General features: G+C 36.6%; 1 protein-coding gene across 1 annotated transcript; it reads right to left on the bottom strand.

Annotated features, from left to right (window-relative positions):
- Positions 1–4,876: 4,876 nt before the first annotated feature.
- Positions 4,877–14,761, bottom strand: LOC121406437 (extracellular serine proteinase-like). Its single transcript, XM_041597460.1, has 8 exons — positions 14,621–14,761; positions 13,132–13,272; positions 10,816–10,999; positions 10,183–10,295; positions 9,183–9,324; positions 8,666–8,850; positions 6,744–6,915; positions 4,877–5,265 (listed from the first exon to the last, which is right to left on the bottom strand). Exons 1-8 carry the CDS (start codon positions 14,726–14,728, stop codon positions 5,132–5,134), a joined length of 1,179 nt encoding a protein of 392 aa, XP_041453394.1. The 5' UTR covers positions 14,729–14,761; the 3' UTR covers positions 4,877–5,131.
- Positions 14,762–16,480: the final 1,719 nt, after the last annotated feature.

Below are 16,480 nucleotides of genomic sequence, written 5' to 3'. Positions count from 1 at the left end.
AGTTTGATAAGATGACCACGGATATGAAAGCTCAAAATTCACATTCGTTATTCCACGTATATACAATAATTAAGCTTATTATTACTTCTCCATCTTTTTTTTCTTTGCTTTTCAATACGAATTCCCGTATTGCTTTGTATATATTTATTTCTACTTAACATTGTACATTCTAATCTAACTACTTTATTTTTATTGAATGGAAATAGTATAAAATAGTAATTTACATACCAGACTGATTTCAATAGGCATTTTTCATTAATTGTGGATCATTTGTGTGACAGGGTCAATCCAACTACCATCTGAACCCCATCGGTTTACGTTAACAGTTTATTTTTTTCTAAACAATATTTTAAGTAACTTGAGGTCGTTAAATCTTTTTAATTCACTTGAATTCTTTTGATGTTTAAATGTAAAAAGGATTTCTGTAAAATAATACATCAAGGTCTGATAGGCCCACTGATCACTGATGTTATGTATTTCAATGTATTTTATTGCAATATATAAATATTGAATGGGATTGAACATAACCACAGTTAAAGATTCTTCTTTTGTGTAGATAATGTCATTTTTTTGCATCACTGTAAGTATTGTAGTTTCAAAAAACAACTGTGATTTAAAATAAAAGAAATTGAACATAGGATTGTAAATAACAAATCTTAGTTTTATATATGTCTTTGTTTGTGTATATGGATTTCTATATCTCCAGTATTTAAAACAATTTTTGCTTCAGACAGCTTTGAATAGCTTTATTGAAAAAATATGAGTTTAAATTATGCTATACCTTGTGGTTATTCATTGTCATGTCAACTGTTACAAAATACACACTGGTACTAAGAATGCTTGGAGTATTTTCCTATATATATATCTTTAATTTTACATAGGGTTAAATTGCATACACATACAAACTTCAATCAATCAAATCAGTTTATTCTTCAAATTAGCACACGCGCACCTTTATAAGAGCTTTTTCATTTTATTCAAGATCAAAGTGCTGTAGCGGGAATCGAACTCCAGACTTTCTTCTGAGTAGTCAGGGGCCTTAGGCCACTCGGCCACGGCACCTCCACATTCCTCGTATACACACTGCACACACGCGCGCTTGAAACACCCCACAATACACCTTCACGCACCAATCCCAGAACTTAGTCCCACATGCACCTATACCCCATACTCACACACACCCATCCACAGCTCACATCCTCTCCCACCCCACACGCACCCGTACAAATTACCCTTACAAACACTCACGATAATGACCTAGCAATTGGTACACTATACATTAAAGACAGGAGTCATACGTTCTAGTTCAGCAAATCAATTGAATCATTTGCTTAAAAAAACCGTTTGTTGTCATGGTGACGCTGTCCGGGGACAATATTGACAAAATAAACGATCAAACGACATGAATATATCATTACAAATACACTCATATACCGTTTGATAATCGCGTTTATGATAAAACCTACGCATGCGCGTCAAACCATTTTTGATTGGTTGCCTCACTAATTACAGGCGCGTTGCCAGGGGGGGGGGGGAGGTCGCCCCCCAAAAAAGTCCCAAAAAGAAAAAAAAAAGAGGAAAATATCTCATGCACTAAATCAGTTGTCAATCCAATTTTTCTAGTTCTTGTTGTTCGATTTTGACGAAATTTTTCGGCAATTTGCTCAGTGAATTCTACTCTATTTACTAAGCTATAAATACTCTTAGCCTGGACCACCCCTTTAAAGTTCAATGTATACATTATAAGGTTAGGCCGAAGTATAATTGAAGTTATCTTTTTTTTTGATCGCGCAACTACTTCTGGTCGGGTACGTCGGCTCCGAGCGGGTAAAATCTTTATATCACTTTCTGCCGTCACCTCCATAAAGTCCACTTCTCTTGCTTTTCAGTATTACTACTCTACTAAACAACCATAATCCTGGGCCAAACAGGTTCCTAATTTAAAAAGAGGAAGGTATATAAAAAATCGTGTCGTATTAAATAAAAAGTACAATATTTTTTATCAAATTATATAAAACTTCATGTCACTTTCCTGCACATTCATCTCCTGTCCTGTTTTGCGCCCTCATTTTGAAATTTTGAATGACACTCAAGTTTCTTTATAATTCATAGTGAAGCGCTTCAGGATAAGTAAACGAAATTAGGCATCCTTTTTTTAATATATAATTTCAATAAATCACAGAAGTTTCAAATTTTTGCGCACTATTTTCCTTGTAATGAAGTTCAATAATCTTAGAAAATCAATTGAACTAGAGCCGATGGGGTATGCTCTGCGCGTGGTAGAATATCTTCCTCCCGGCACATACACTTCTTCTCCTCTGTTTTGCGAGTTAAAGATATGCACTGTTGCTAAATTGTTTGTAATCAAATCTGATCTTTTCAAGGGAAGTATTCAATATATCTAGGAGAATATCCTTTTCTCGGGACCCTTTTCGTGGCAAAACTTGATAAAACGCTTTAGCTTCCGCGCTTCACGCGGGGTTATTATTATTTTAATTTCCTCCATTGTATTCCTTTTTTGTGCGTTCACAATCACTTTTGAAAACAAAGTTCATGAAAACAAGATTCAAAATCACAATGTAGTCAACTGAATTGGAGCTGATATAGGTACTAGAGACAAGAGAGACGGCTCCTTTTCATTTTAATTTATGAAACACCAAAAGCTTCTCGCGGGAGGGGAAAACTCCCCCTCCTTGCACCCACCCACCGCCACCTCCAAAATAAAATCCTGGCTACGCGGTGGACTAATTCATGTCTTCTCGTGCTGGTTCATTGGCCCGTACTTCATGTTCTTGAAGCTAAAAACTGGCCGATCACTTTGTCTACGAAATGGGTACAGAGAGCAATCTTGAAGTGTAAGCATTTTGATAGGCTTATCAAGTCTGTGAATGTTTGTCTTAGCCTAACTTCAAACTCGGTTGCAACATGAATACGTGTCGGCTCAAGTTTTATCAATGCACCAGAATGTTCATTTTTTCTCCACCCCCTCAAGAAGGGAAAGATTATAACAATATCATTCTGATGGTTTCTATCGATGAATTTGCTACCCTGTCACCCTCATATTCTATACCATTTCGTGTACAGCTGGTTTCCTTTTCAAGAAACAAGTCTATCTTCTATCGTCACATTGACTGCCCACATAGCACCAGGGTAGACAGTGGTAAACGCGGACAAGAACCTTGCTAAAGGACATTCGCGACGAGGGGTGGGGTCGAATCCTTTCCTTACACTGATCTAAAACTTTGCTATTAAACGACATCGAAGCATGGCTATTTTTCTGATTGAAAAAATATCAATTTTGATAAGTCATTATCAATTGCAGATAGCTTAACTATAGGGAATGATTAAAATAATGTGCATAAATCATAAGATATCGGTTTGTTATTACGAAGCAGACCCTTAAATCTAATCTACCAAGTTATTTAGCGTAGCATTGAAACAATGCTACAAGTATGCATGAATCCATGCGCCGCACATGATTAAACTTTCACCGCAAATTAAGAGTATAATTTGGAGACTAAGACTTCCCCCCCCCGAAAAAAGAGAGAAAATCTTGACTTAAATATGTATCAAATTTTATCAATACATAATGTCAAACACTATGAACTTTATGAAGACTATGAAGAGTTACGAGCGCCCAATAATTACGTACTGATGAGGGCACTCTTTTAATACACCAAAACCTGGAAATTTGAATGCATATTCAAGCGAAGGGCAAGGTAGTTTTGCTTAGTGCATATATTTTTTTCTTTAATATTTTACATTAAATGATGTACATAATCATCGTTAAATACTTTAAAGTATTTTCGTTCTGATACGAGCAATGAGTCACGTGGTGGCATATCTTTTGTTGCTAGTGGAAACACAATAAATAATACATGTATGATGAAGGAGACATTAAGCAAACGAACTTTGTTCATATTAAGATATTGTTTCATATCTTAGATTGTTAACATATTGAACGTGCTTGTGAGTCAATGACGTCATAGAACAAAGTAAACAGACATTAAACAGTAACAACAACGAAAATAAAATCTGCTCTATCAAAATCAGGTTTGGACATGATTTATTCGTATATCGTCATGATTTTGATGATAACTAAAAATTGTAATAAGAAATATTTGTTGAGTAATGGGTAAATAAGAGAAATGCGTTGTTTTTTAATCAAAAATAGGAACGCATGCTCACTGATTTTATCAAAGAACCAGACTGAGTAGTCATCACGTCAAGTGCCTATATCCAAAGGTTTGCTAGACATATAACGGAAATGGGGTCATTATTTACAGTCTTGAGGAACATTATTTCTAAAGAGATCGTCATTCATAATATATTATGAGGAATATTAATCACAAAGTTCTCTAGTCACAATGAACAAAGAGGCTCGCAAGTCATAAGAAGATAAAACTTTTATTTATATCTATATTCATTAATATTGGCGTAATGAGCCAAATTTTTTGAGAGGGTCAAATATAGCGTTTGGGGTATTTTTTAGAGTGAGCAAAAATTTCAACATTTTTATTACAAGTCCAGTTTTGTGTTAGATTTTGACATAATATTTAGATTTTTGAAGGAGGGGGGGGGGGGCAAGTGCCCAAGCCCCCTAATCTGTTAGTCACTGTTCATTAATAATAAGGCACTATAATCACAATCACAATCGAATTACTGGGAGTCTAGTGTATAATAAGATACAATGAAAGCTAATCATAATGGCTTAAGAGAGTCGTTATTTACAACGGGAGATGAGGGTCGGTAGTAATCATTGATAAGAAGAGCGCCACTCAAATTGAGAAAAAATATACATTCTACTATAGTACTAGTAGTAGTAGTAGTATTACTACTACTACTACTACTACTACTACTACTACTACTACTACTACTACTACTACTACTACTACTACTACTACTACTACTACTACCACTACTACTACTACTACTACTTCTACTATCGATATCGTTGAGTAATTTGTATTATTGTAATTATAATCATAATTACTATTTTCATCATAGTTATCGCCACCGTCGCCAGTAACAAACAAGTGCCATCGATCCAAACCAACCCCTTTATGATCTATATCTCAATTAAAAGGACTATTCCTTTCTTTTATTCACACTTTCGTGACTTTCATCGCGTTTACTTCAGATAAAGAAGTAGATTTGGTGAATAAAACTCGTTGTCATAGATGACGTTCTTAGTTGCGTCTCGGAGAAGATGCTTGATTACGTCAGAGGGAGGAACTCCATTACCGAGGAGAATGGCGGCAACACCTAATGAAAGATCAATAAATAAACAGAAGAGTTTTGAAAAAAAATGTTAATTTTTCTTAATTTGAATATTTCATTTCGACGAGCATTCGACCGTAATATCCCCTAAGCAGTTGTGGTTTGTGTTTATATAAGTGGGTGTGGTGTGTGTTATTGTTCTATCCAATGAAGTTCTACCGGTAGCGAGGGTATCATAAATCAATATCTAATCAGCGTTAAAGAGTAATTAATTAAATGGTGTATTGATTAAAGAGGGCGCTATAACGTCAATCAGTTCGAGAAATGAGGAGTACGCTCAAAACGCCCATTTAAGGGGGAACGGGAGCGTTGGAAACAACATGACTTCCATAATATATGTGGTATAATGTAGTTGTAAAGATATTTTAAATAATAGTGCATTTTGATATCAAATGTAGCTGGTATTTATATATCATCGTAATCATAACGTCATCTTAACAATACGAGTGCAGGAAGCCAACTCTTTTCAGGACAATAAATCAGATATCTAACTCGCGCTTCGAGCTCGAATCATCTAATAATGGCTAATCGGATTCTTAATCTTGTAAGTTAGATAATGCTAGAGAGTACTTAAATTCCAGTAATTAAGATTCAATATTTATGAAGGGTCGGAGCTTCAGCGTTTGGGACGGGGAACCAACTCTTTCGTTGTGCGTGCTCATATCTTCTCAATCAAGCTACATGTACTTCGAAAGTCAGCATATCATAATTCATGAATATGATATGAGATATTCATTTCAGAGTCTAGTCAGAAAGAAGGAAATCAACTAATAATAGCAGTCTGCTTGACTAGTGGATAATGCATAATTGGAACAGCGTCTCTAAGCGCTTTGAAGATATCAAACCCTAATCCTTTCTTGTCCGCAAGCAATGATCAATGTAAGCGCTCTCTCCACTCCCCGGGGAAACATTCCAGTAAGAATGCATCAAAACCCAATTGCAAGGCATTCTGCATAAACATCCGCTTCCCATCGGTCATTCATTTAACACCTGGGTGGAGAGAGATTGAGAGACAAAGTGTGGATAGACGCTTTGCCAAAGGATGCTTGGTCGTCATGGTCGTGGTGGGATTCGAACCCGGGGATTCGAACGCAAGACCCGCTGATTATATGGCGAGAGTCAGAACCGCTACACCAATCTCCCTAGCGAATGAAACTCATAGGCCTACCTGGCAATCGAGCGCAACATTAGTGAAATGATTCTAAATAAAAAATAAAAATAAGGAGTGACATCATCATCCCAATGATTGCATGCTCATCATTATCCTGACGATATCGAAATAATGCCGAAAATTAGAAAATTCCTTAAATATTTTTTTCTACTTGACTATTTTCATGAAATCTTTCATGTGTGGTTTGTTTGGAATAAAGAGAGTCAAGTTATTTTTCAGCATGGAGCATGTCTTAGGTCGTATTTTGGTCGTAGGACATTGTCATTAAAATGTGGTATAAAATGGCGCTCACCAGCGACATGAGGGGCAGACATACTGGTACCATCGTAAACAGCGTATGCATCATCGGATGCAGGATGGGCACTTGGGATATCCACACCGGGTGCAAAGAGGTCTACATAAGAACCATAGTTAGAAAAATCCGCCCTGTAGTCGTTACGGTCAGTAGCCCCAACGGAGATTGCCTGTCATCGGTAAAAAAATGGAAACAATATACAGTTTTTATCCGTTGTTAGTCATGCCTCGATCAAGAAATGTATAACCTTTCATCTGTTATATAAGAATGATGTTACTATCGTGGCTTTATCATGAAATAAATTACTTATTGACCATTATTTTCAAAATAAATATTCTAAGCATCCCATTGATACACTTTAGAAATCACACATCGTCTGCATGTGAATCGCAAGTGTTAACGCTTATTGTGTATCACCACTGATTTTATAAATAGGGCGGCTGGAACGAATACTAGTATATGAATAAATAAATAAAAACATAAATGAATAGATTAAATGAATAAATAGATAAATAAATAAATCCATGACTAACTTAAGAACAAAAAAATAAGGAGAAAAATAAATGAAAGCAAAGAAAATGTAAACTGATATATTTTCGATAAATTATTATGTCAAAATTTATCCCCCCAAAACTTTTTCTCTTGAGGTAAATTTTTTTGCAAGCTCGTTTCGCTCGGTTGCGACTTATTAGACATATTTACTCCCATAATTATGCCCTGTTGCGTTTACTTAACATATTTGGACCATTATGCCACTGTATGACTATATGAACTCGACGGATATAATTTTTCATACCTTAACGGATTTATAACTGGACGGTCATAATGTTCATTATACCAGTGTCTTTATGCATCGTTCGCATTTAATAATGTCCCTTCTTATGAGTATAATGCACAGAGCTAAGAATTGTATTGTGTATCCAATAATTTTCCTAATGTCTTTTTTGTACAATAAATGTTAGTTATATTCAAGATAGCTATGCGTCAAGGAAATTTCGCTTCGTTGTAACTAGCTGATCTAAAGTGTATCGCTGTAACGCCAATATGACAGTTATGATTGACCCATCCTTTGCCAAAGAAATGACATTAAGCCGTATCTGCAATCCAGTTTAACTAAGACTATGGTGGTACAACGTTTTTATGGCATTTGCTCCGATGGTAATCCTTCCTTTTAAATCAAACATAGAACCGAACCTCCAAACCTAAATAAACCCTCATGGCCCAATCCTTACCGTCACATTATTCAGAACCAAAAACACTCTTACAATCCTAAATATGCCATCTAATATATTAACACCGGAGCAAATGTCTTGGGACTTGTCCGACTCTATGCTAATATCATGTGACGCCAAAAGTGTCATTTTTTCCCTAGCATTGTATGTTTCTCCCTCACTTTTAAATTGTGAAGACAAGATTAATTGACATACTTCTCATTCCCAGACAATTATGTAGGATATTGATATCAAACGAGCTAAAACATTGACTAAATAGACATTAGCTACTACCACGGTGTCAAATTGGCTATCCAGACCAGAGTTTCAATTTAATAAACCAGAATTCAGATTACAGACCATAAGGGAGTTTTCGCATCCACAACTCACAACGGATTCAAGAACATAGAAAACATATCATCAAATACCCTTCATTACAAAGCACAACCAAGAAGTCTTTGTCGAAAGTTTGACAATCAAAACCACGGCACTGTCGTCCTGGACACGGGACAAACGGCAATTTTGCAACTTTCGTCATCTCCGAATCTTAGTACGAAAACTGCTGTTCTGGGTCACCAATATTCGGCGTTCTTTGTCATTGACGGGCACTTTCCAATACATTTACTGGTTCTAGAATCCGTCCCCGTTTCAGTTGCTAAAAATCTATATTAACGCCCTCTAACACGGATGTAAATATTCAATCACAACCTTTGGTTCACGAGCAGGGGAGTTGATACTGGCGTCATCGTCTTGGTTTCCAGCTGCTACTACCGAAACGATGCCGGCATCAACCGCATGAGCGACGGCATCATCGACGGACTGATCCGCTAAGAAACGCCACGACATGGACATGACGGCGGGGTAGGTGGTAGTTTGAATAACCGATTCAATAGCTGTGAGTAAGGAAGATATTACGGTTTAATATAAATCATAAAATATGTTGGCAAGGGATTATTGCTGAATTGACCTAGGACTTTACCGAGTAATTTAGTGATTAGGCAGAAGAATGTAGGCATCATTCCCACTGGAAACATTCACAAAATGTTGTGTGTAAATATAAGAACTAGGAAAGGGCCAAGACATAAGGAAGTGCGAAAGGCGTTTCCTTTTCACTAACCGATTTGATGAAGGGTTTGAATTAAACCAATTCAGATAACCAAAATATTAAAAGTTTTGAACTGATTCCCGACATGGCCGATGCCAAGAGTTTGTGGTATATACATACCTGCTATAGCATCCGATTTCTCACCCCTGCCATTACAGCCAAATACCCGATGAGAAACTATTTTGGCTTTTCTTGCGATTCCTTGGAATCTTCCTGCTATAGTACCGGCACAGTGAGTCCCATGAGCAAGGCAGTCGAACCCCTAATGGCAAGATCAATTTGAGCAATGAAATGAAGAATATCAATTATTTGCCGAAAATGAAAATTAATTTATGCATACATGTATATTCGTTCCTTCCTTCATTTTGTACTTCATTCATCCAGTCACTCATTCACACCTTAATTCAATCACTTATCCTCTATTATTCATAACAATGTCTATATTCGATTGAATAATATCTACTTCTTTATTGCTAATTCCATTAAATCATTTTTTATGTATTCATTACATCTATGACTGCATCTCCGTCGTGAACAATAACACCTTCAGGCCTACTTTGAGTCTGATAAGTCTTTTTCATTCAGTGAAAACTATTATGAAAAAGACACGACTTACTTATCGTTTAAAGTTATCTAGCCGTGTTCTCTTTTGAAGATAATTAATTTACGTAGACTTACGACGTGCGGAAGCTTTAAAATGAAATCGACTTGTCTTGATGGCGAGAGGCTTACGCCAAGTTTGACAAGTCGTCTTACATGACTTATGAAAGGTTGTATGTAAACTTGAAAAAAATTGTCGCAAAAACGCTTACTGAACAAGTGATTGGCACAATAGTACACTGCAACAACTATTGTGTTGATTTAACATTAGCCCAGAATCTGAATATGTCCACACCAGAGAAGTGTTAAACAACACCAATTTAATTTTGGTCTAACACCATATAGTTTTTTATACACCACCAATAAGTATAAAAATAGCATCGGTTTGGTGTTGTTTCAATACTTCTCTGGTGTGGACATATATAGATTCCGAGCTGGTGTTGAATCAACACCGGAGTTTTTGGAGTGTACATTGAATACAAAGATGATCATGAAAGGAACCATCTCGGGGTCGACTCACGTTCCAACCATCGTCCAAGAAGTCTTCACCATAGCTGGCTCGACCTTCGAATTCTTGGTGGGACACCCGTATACCGGTGTCTATGACATGTATCGTCACCCCCTCTCCATCACCTTTGTGCCAAGAAAAAAACAGAGATCACAGAAAACATGAATGAATAGTAAATCTTAATGGTCCGTATTCTGAACTCGGGTTAAATTCCAACTCTGTTCTAAAGTTATGGTTTAAATATGGATAGCCAATTGTGACATAAATCTCTAACAAAAAAGGTTCAATTTATCAGCATACTGACATTCAAATAGTTTTCAAATATCTAGAAATGGTGAAGAAAAGTTTTCTTCACCATCAAACAAAGTTTTTCTCAATTTTGGTTTCCCATAATCTTAGCACAGGGTTATACCTGACTTCAGAATATAGGCCATTATGTTTAATTGAGCGATACCTCTTCGTTTTTAGAAAAAAAGTATTTTCTTGGGCCTACATCTTGAGGTAAAATAAACAAAACAAAGGGAAAAACCTCGACGATTATTCGAAACCGTTTGTCACTTATTAAGACTTTTATATCTTCGAACATTTCTTTGAAAAAAGGATGGATGTTAATCCAAGCCTATACGTTTATCGTAGTTACTATACCTTCGGTGCTGAATGTGCCATCGAGTGGCAAGTTGCGCTGGTCAATGCGATCAAGACCCCATGATAACGACGACGACAATGTCGATGACGGCGAGAACGATGATGAAGACGACGATGAAGGCGAACCTTCGACTACACCAATCGCATCAGGTTCCATATATTTTACGGCAGGCATCTGCAATATCTTGAAGAAAAATGTGACAATCATTGAAATAGTAAGTCTTCTTGTTGTACTTAACCAAGTGAGATGTGACTCTTCAAACAGAGCATAACAAACATGACAAACAAGGATTGATTCTTCTGTTTGGCATGTCTGGGGCCCGTTGCATAAAACTTTTGCCACAAAAAACTCTGGCAAACAAAATTATGCCATTTATGACAAAAGTTTTATGCAACGGGCTCCTGATGTTATTACTTGATAACCTGATTCATGCATGAGCTCGATCGTTGCAGAAAGAGTTGCGTTTAAACGCGTATGATTTTTAGAGTTGTGATTGATTGCAACTCTTTCTGCATTGGGCCCCACTACTTGCAAACAGACGGAATTGAAAGCGTGAGTAGAGAGAACGGACAGTCCGGATGAAGGACTTTCTCTGAAATCTTTAGGATTGAGAACCAAAGGGATGTACGATCCCTTGGGCTGAGAGCCAGTGAGAAGGACGTTTCCAAGGACCGGGATGTGTACTAACCTGATACTAGTTGAGACATGTGATACAGATATAGATTGCCCCTGAGACTCACATCCGATGAGAAAGACGTTTCCTAAGACCGAGATGTCTAAAAGCCTGATATTAGCTAAGACATGTGATACAGACACAGACTGACCCTGAGAATCAGATCCGATGAGAAAGACGTTTCCAAGGACCAGATGTCCAAGAGCCTGATACTAGCTGAGACATGTGATACAGACACGGATTGGCCACGAGACTCAGATCCGATGAGAATGATGTTTCCAGAGACCGAGACGTCTAAGAGCCTGATACTAGCTGAGACATGTGATACAGACACAGATTGACCCTTAGAATCAGATCCGATGAGAAAGACGTTTCCAAGGACCGAGATGTCCAAGAGCCTGATACTAGCTGAGACATGTGATACAGACACATAGTGGCCCTGAGAACTAGATCCGATGAGAAAGACGTTTCCAAGAACAGAGATGTCCAAGAGCCTGATACCAACTGAGACATGTGATACAGACACAGATTGGCCCTGAGACTCAGATCCGATGAAAAAGACGTTTCCATTGACCGAGATGTCTAGGAGCCTGATATTACCTGAGACATGTGATACAGACACAGATTGGCCCTGAAACTCACATCCGATGAGAAAGACGTTTCCAAAGACCGAGATGTCTAAGAGCCTGATACTAGCAGAGACATGTGATACAGACACAGATTCGCCCTGGAACTCACATCCGATGAGAAAGGCGCCTATAGGACCGATATGTCTAAGAGCCTGATACTAGCTGAGACATGAGATACACACACAGATTGGCCCTGAGACTCAGATCCGATGAGAAGGATGTTTACAAAGACCGAGATGTCAAATAGCCTGCCGATATCTGAGACAGTCCGTGGCCCGTGGGACAGAAATACCTGAGTTTGAGATCCGATGAGAAAGATGTTTCCAAGGATAGAGATGTCCGAGAGCCTGCTAATACCCGAGGCAGGCCCACCCATGAGCGGTTTGTTTCTGAGAATGGATGTCGATGAACTGAACGTTTTCCGGGACAGAACATCAATGGAACTCACAATAGCTGGACGGACAGTCCAGGAGATGGAGAGTTGAGACCGAGAGCTATTCAGACAAATGTTCCCCGTGACTGAGAATCAATATGCTGCGACTGGCAGGCAGTTTGTGTTAGACAGTCCCTGAGAATCGATGAGCCGATGAGGTGATTAATATAAGCAGTGTCTTTTGAAAAATAATTGTGCTGGAAGTTGAACGTGAAGATCTGTTACAAAATCTTCATCTTTTGTAAAAAGAAACCATTTCAAAATTCAAATCTACCCCGACATTGAAGGCCATCTAAGCAGTCAATAATTTATGCATTTAAACAAATGAAACTGAATCTTCATCACATTCAATGCCGAATCTTTAAGTTTGATCCGACATAAACCATTCCAGAACAATGGATGGAAGAATGCAGGAATACAAGGAATACAGATAAGAAGAAATGAGGAAGATAAATAACGATGGGAAAAAACAAAACAATATAGTATATAATATCGAGAGAACAAAAAATGAAAATAGAATAAAATTAAGAACAAGGAGGGGAAGAGGATGTTTAGCTGCTATCAAAATCAAATTGCTTACCCTTTCTGCCACATCTTCCGACATCTCTGCAGCAAACCCATTGAGTGCTTTGTAATATTTCCTTAAAACTGAAAACCTCTCCGAGCGAGAAACCATCTTCTGCTTTATGTGGTTGATTAGAGGGTCCAGCATCTCGTCATCCTGAGAAAAATATTTAAAAAAACGATGAAATATGTTAACATAATGATACTGGCATTGTGAAAACATTGACTACATTACAATATTTAAATGATAATTACCAAAACATGAAATGAGGGTCTAGTATTTCGTCATCTCGAGAATAGAAGTACCCCCCCAAAAAAATAATAATAATAATGAAATAAAACATGTTAACATAATGATTCTGGCATTGTGAAAAAATTGACAACATTACAATATTTTAATGGTAATTAACAAAAATATGAAATGAGTTTTCAAATATTATTTTTGAATTTGATGGATTTGAATAAAGTTTGCCTTCATGGCCAATCATATTTAATTTATCTGCGTTTGCAATCTGTCAATGATTTTACATCAATCTTCCCACCTGGCATGTCTCATTTTGAAGGAACTTGCAAAAGAGAAATTTAGCTCAATATATACCTTGAAAGGGTCCTATTTAAAACAAATATGTCATTACAAGTGATATCGCCGGAGTATGAACTACTGGTGGTAACTTTGTTATCAATATGTTTCGTTTGTTTTTGGTATTTTCTTTACAGAGGTTTTTTTCAATTCAAATACAAATAGGCATTTATTTTCTTCCATTTCATTACATTTTTCGTAAACCGTAATTCATACAAAAATCATTTTGTTTTGACAAATATAAAAATGCACTGGTTGTGTTTAAAGAAGGAGGTGTATACCAAGTGTCCAGCTTAAATCAAATATATTCGTATACACATTTCGTTATACAGGGGAACAATCACGCTCACAATCATGACAATGGCAGCACTATAATTTGGTGTTTTTTTATAGTAACAATGTTGCAATTTAATGAATTATCATAGTTATAGGAAGAGAAATATATGTTTAGATAAACTAAGAAATCAATAAATGTGCCTGCCTTTGACTTAATGCTATCAGTCTTGAAATGTTACAATGGAATAGAAGAATTGTAAGTAATAGTCTGAGGTAAAATAAAGTGGAAAAGAAGTGGTTTTATTTCAGGGCAATATCGATGGTGCTGGGAGGCTCCAACACATATATGAAATAATTACATCCAACGTATGTTCGTTTGTTCATTTCATGCTAACATGGCTAATGTGTGAAAATCTTTGTCATGAAATATCTGCCTCAAACGATGTAATTGTGTCCTATATAAGCTCTGATGATTTTTAACAATAATATGTTTGTCACAGTTGTTATCTGTAATGTGTCTGCAGATGAATATTCATCACATAATATAATTATCCTGGATTTTAAAAAATAAAAATAAAGAATTCGGTGAAAGGGGGTGGGTAACCAAATGAAAAAATAGACAAAACATTAACAACAACATTCTACTTACATTGAGGACTACGATATATTTATCTGGGATAGTCTGTAATCTGCTATCTATACAATGGACCACACCCACTGCCGATAGTAACACACCAATGGCAATCCAGATTCGCATTTTGCAAGGTATATGTTGGCTGGCCTGAAGAATTGAATCTGAAAAAAAAAAACCACGAAAAGAAAAATTAGAAAAGTCAGGTGACATGGTGGTCACATTTCCACTACTTTGTTTTCCAATTTTCCCTTTTAACTAAGAGTTCTTCTTAATAATCATCAATGGTACAGTGATTGTCAATACTTTTATTCAATAATAAGTCATCAGACTACTTTAAAATGAGAATAGACTTACTTTACGGAGACGATGTTTGTGAAATATTGATGATACCACGATAACTAAAAAAACCCTGAATATATGTGAAAACGTTTATCAATATTTCAATAAAGAATTAATGATAATAATAATAAAATTACATTTCTATAGCGCATAACACACGAAGTCTCCATGCGCTTCACATATACATGAATTAAATATCTCAACTTATATTATACAATATGGTCATTGAAGAGAATAGATTACAATAGGATTAAATATTCAATAATTATACAGCATGGCATAAAACCATGCAATTTATGGAAAGGTGTATCTAACAACAACATACAGTATACAAGGCAATTTGATCACGATATATTGTTTTACTCAATGTGCTGTTATCGTTATGCAATCCTAATTGTGATCAAAGTAAACTAATCATGCCACAATTTTTCATATTTTAGACCTATATCACTACGTATTTCATTTTGTGCAAATTGAATTTAAATATGATTCAGACTTAACTTACCTCTGCAATATTGTTCTCCCAAAGTCGTCTGATAAGCCACAAAATGTATTTTATCAATAATCGTGACGAAATATAATTGGGAATGAAATCGAACGTTTTACTTGTACTTTGTTCCGCTGTGATAAAATCAATAATTTTGAGTCCCTCCTGCAAAAGATTACATGTTACTGATAACACAGTGATTATCATAATTTGTTTGGAAAGGTGAATTTGAGGTCCGATGATTAGTATGCATAAGTGACTAAGGGCATTTTCACACGTGAATCTTGAATCATTATCGTAATGTTGATCGAAAATCGTCTTTAGAATCATCGGGCCTTTCACACGTCACTTGAAAACTGTGATTTTAATTCGAATTCCCGAGCGAAGGCCGTGTTCTTGTTGACTTGTCAATCAAATCAATGCATCGCAAGTGCAAACTACGATGAGTGCATGACAGTTGTATTATAATACGGAAGTGCTTGAAAGGTCACGTAAGCTCCGACCAAAAAGATGTTTTGGAGGTCAAGCCTTTCACACGTAAAATTCGTACCGCTATTTGCGTGAAACTTAACTGGAATTCACCTTCGGAGTAGAATTTGAATTCGTGATTGTGATTAGCGTTCTTGATTCTAATCATGCTCTAATATGGTTTCGTCATGAGTCTATTTTTTCACTGGAATATTCATTCAAATTAAGATTATTTTTTACAATGTGAAAGGGCGGAATATGAATTCGTTGGCGTATATAATGTAAACCAAAGCTATATTCGAATAACGTTATGACAGAATAATATTATACTTAAGCAGTTTCAGTAGTTATTTAGGCCGGGAGGTGGCTGCCGAGGGGTGGGGGGGGGGGCTGTTATAATGATTACTCTAATATAAACTACTGTAATCGTCATAACTTGTGCATTGTAGTTATGAAAGCTGATGTTGTCTCGAGTTTAGAGCTTGCATGTATAGCCAGTTAAACAACGTCCAACATAAAAGTGCGAAATCGGGGCATCGCCAGGACGGAGGGAGGGGGGGGGGCGGGGCAAAGCGACCTAG

This window comes from Lytechinus variegatus, chromosome 1, assembly GCF_018143015.1.
Source record: "Lytechinus variegatus isolate NC3 chromosome 1, Lvar_3.0, whole genome shotgun sequence".
NCBI lineage: Eukaryota > Metazoa > Echinodermata > Echinoidea > Temnopleuroida > Toxopneustidae > Lytechinus > Lytechinus variegatus.
The sequence above is the reverse complement of the archived record's forward strand: the minus strand, read 5'-3'. Positions and strand labels throughout refer to the sequence as shown.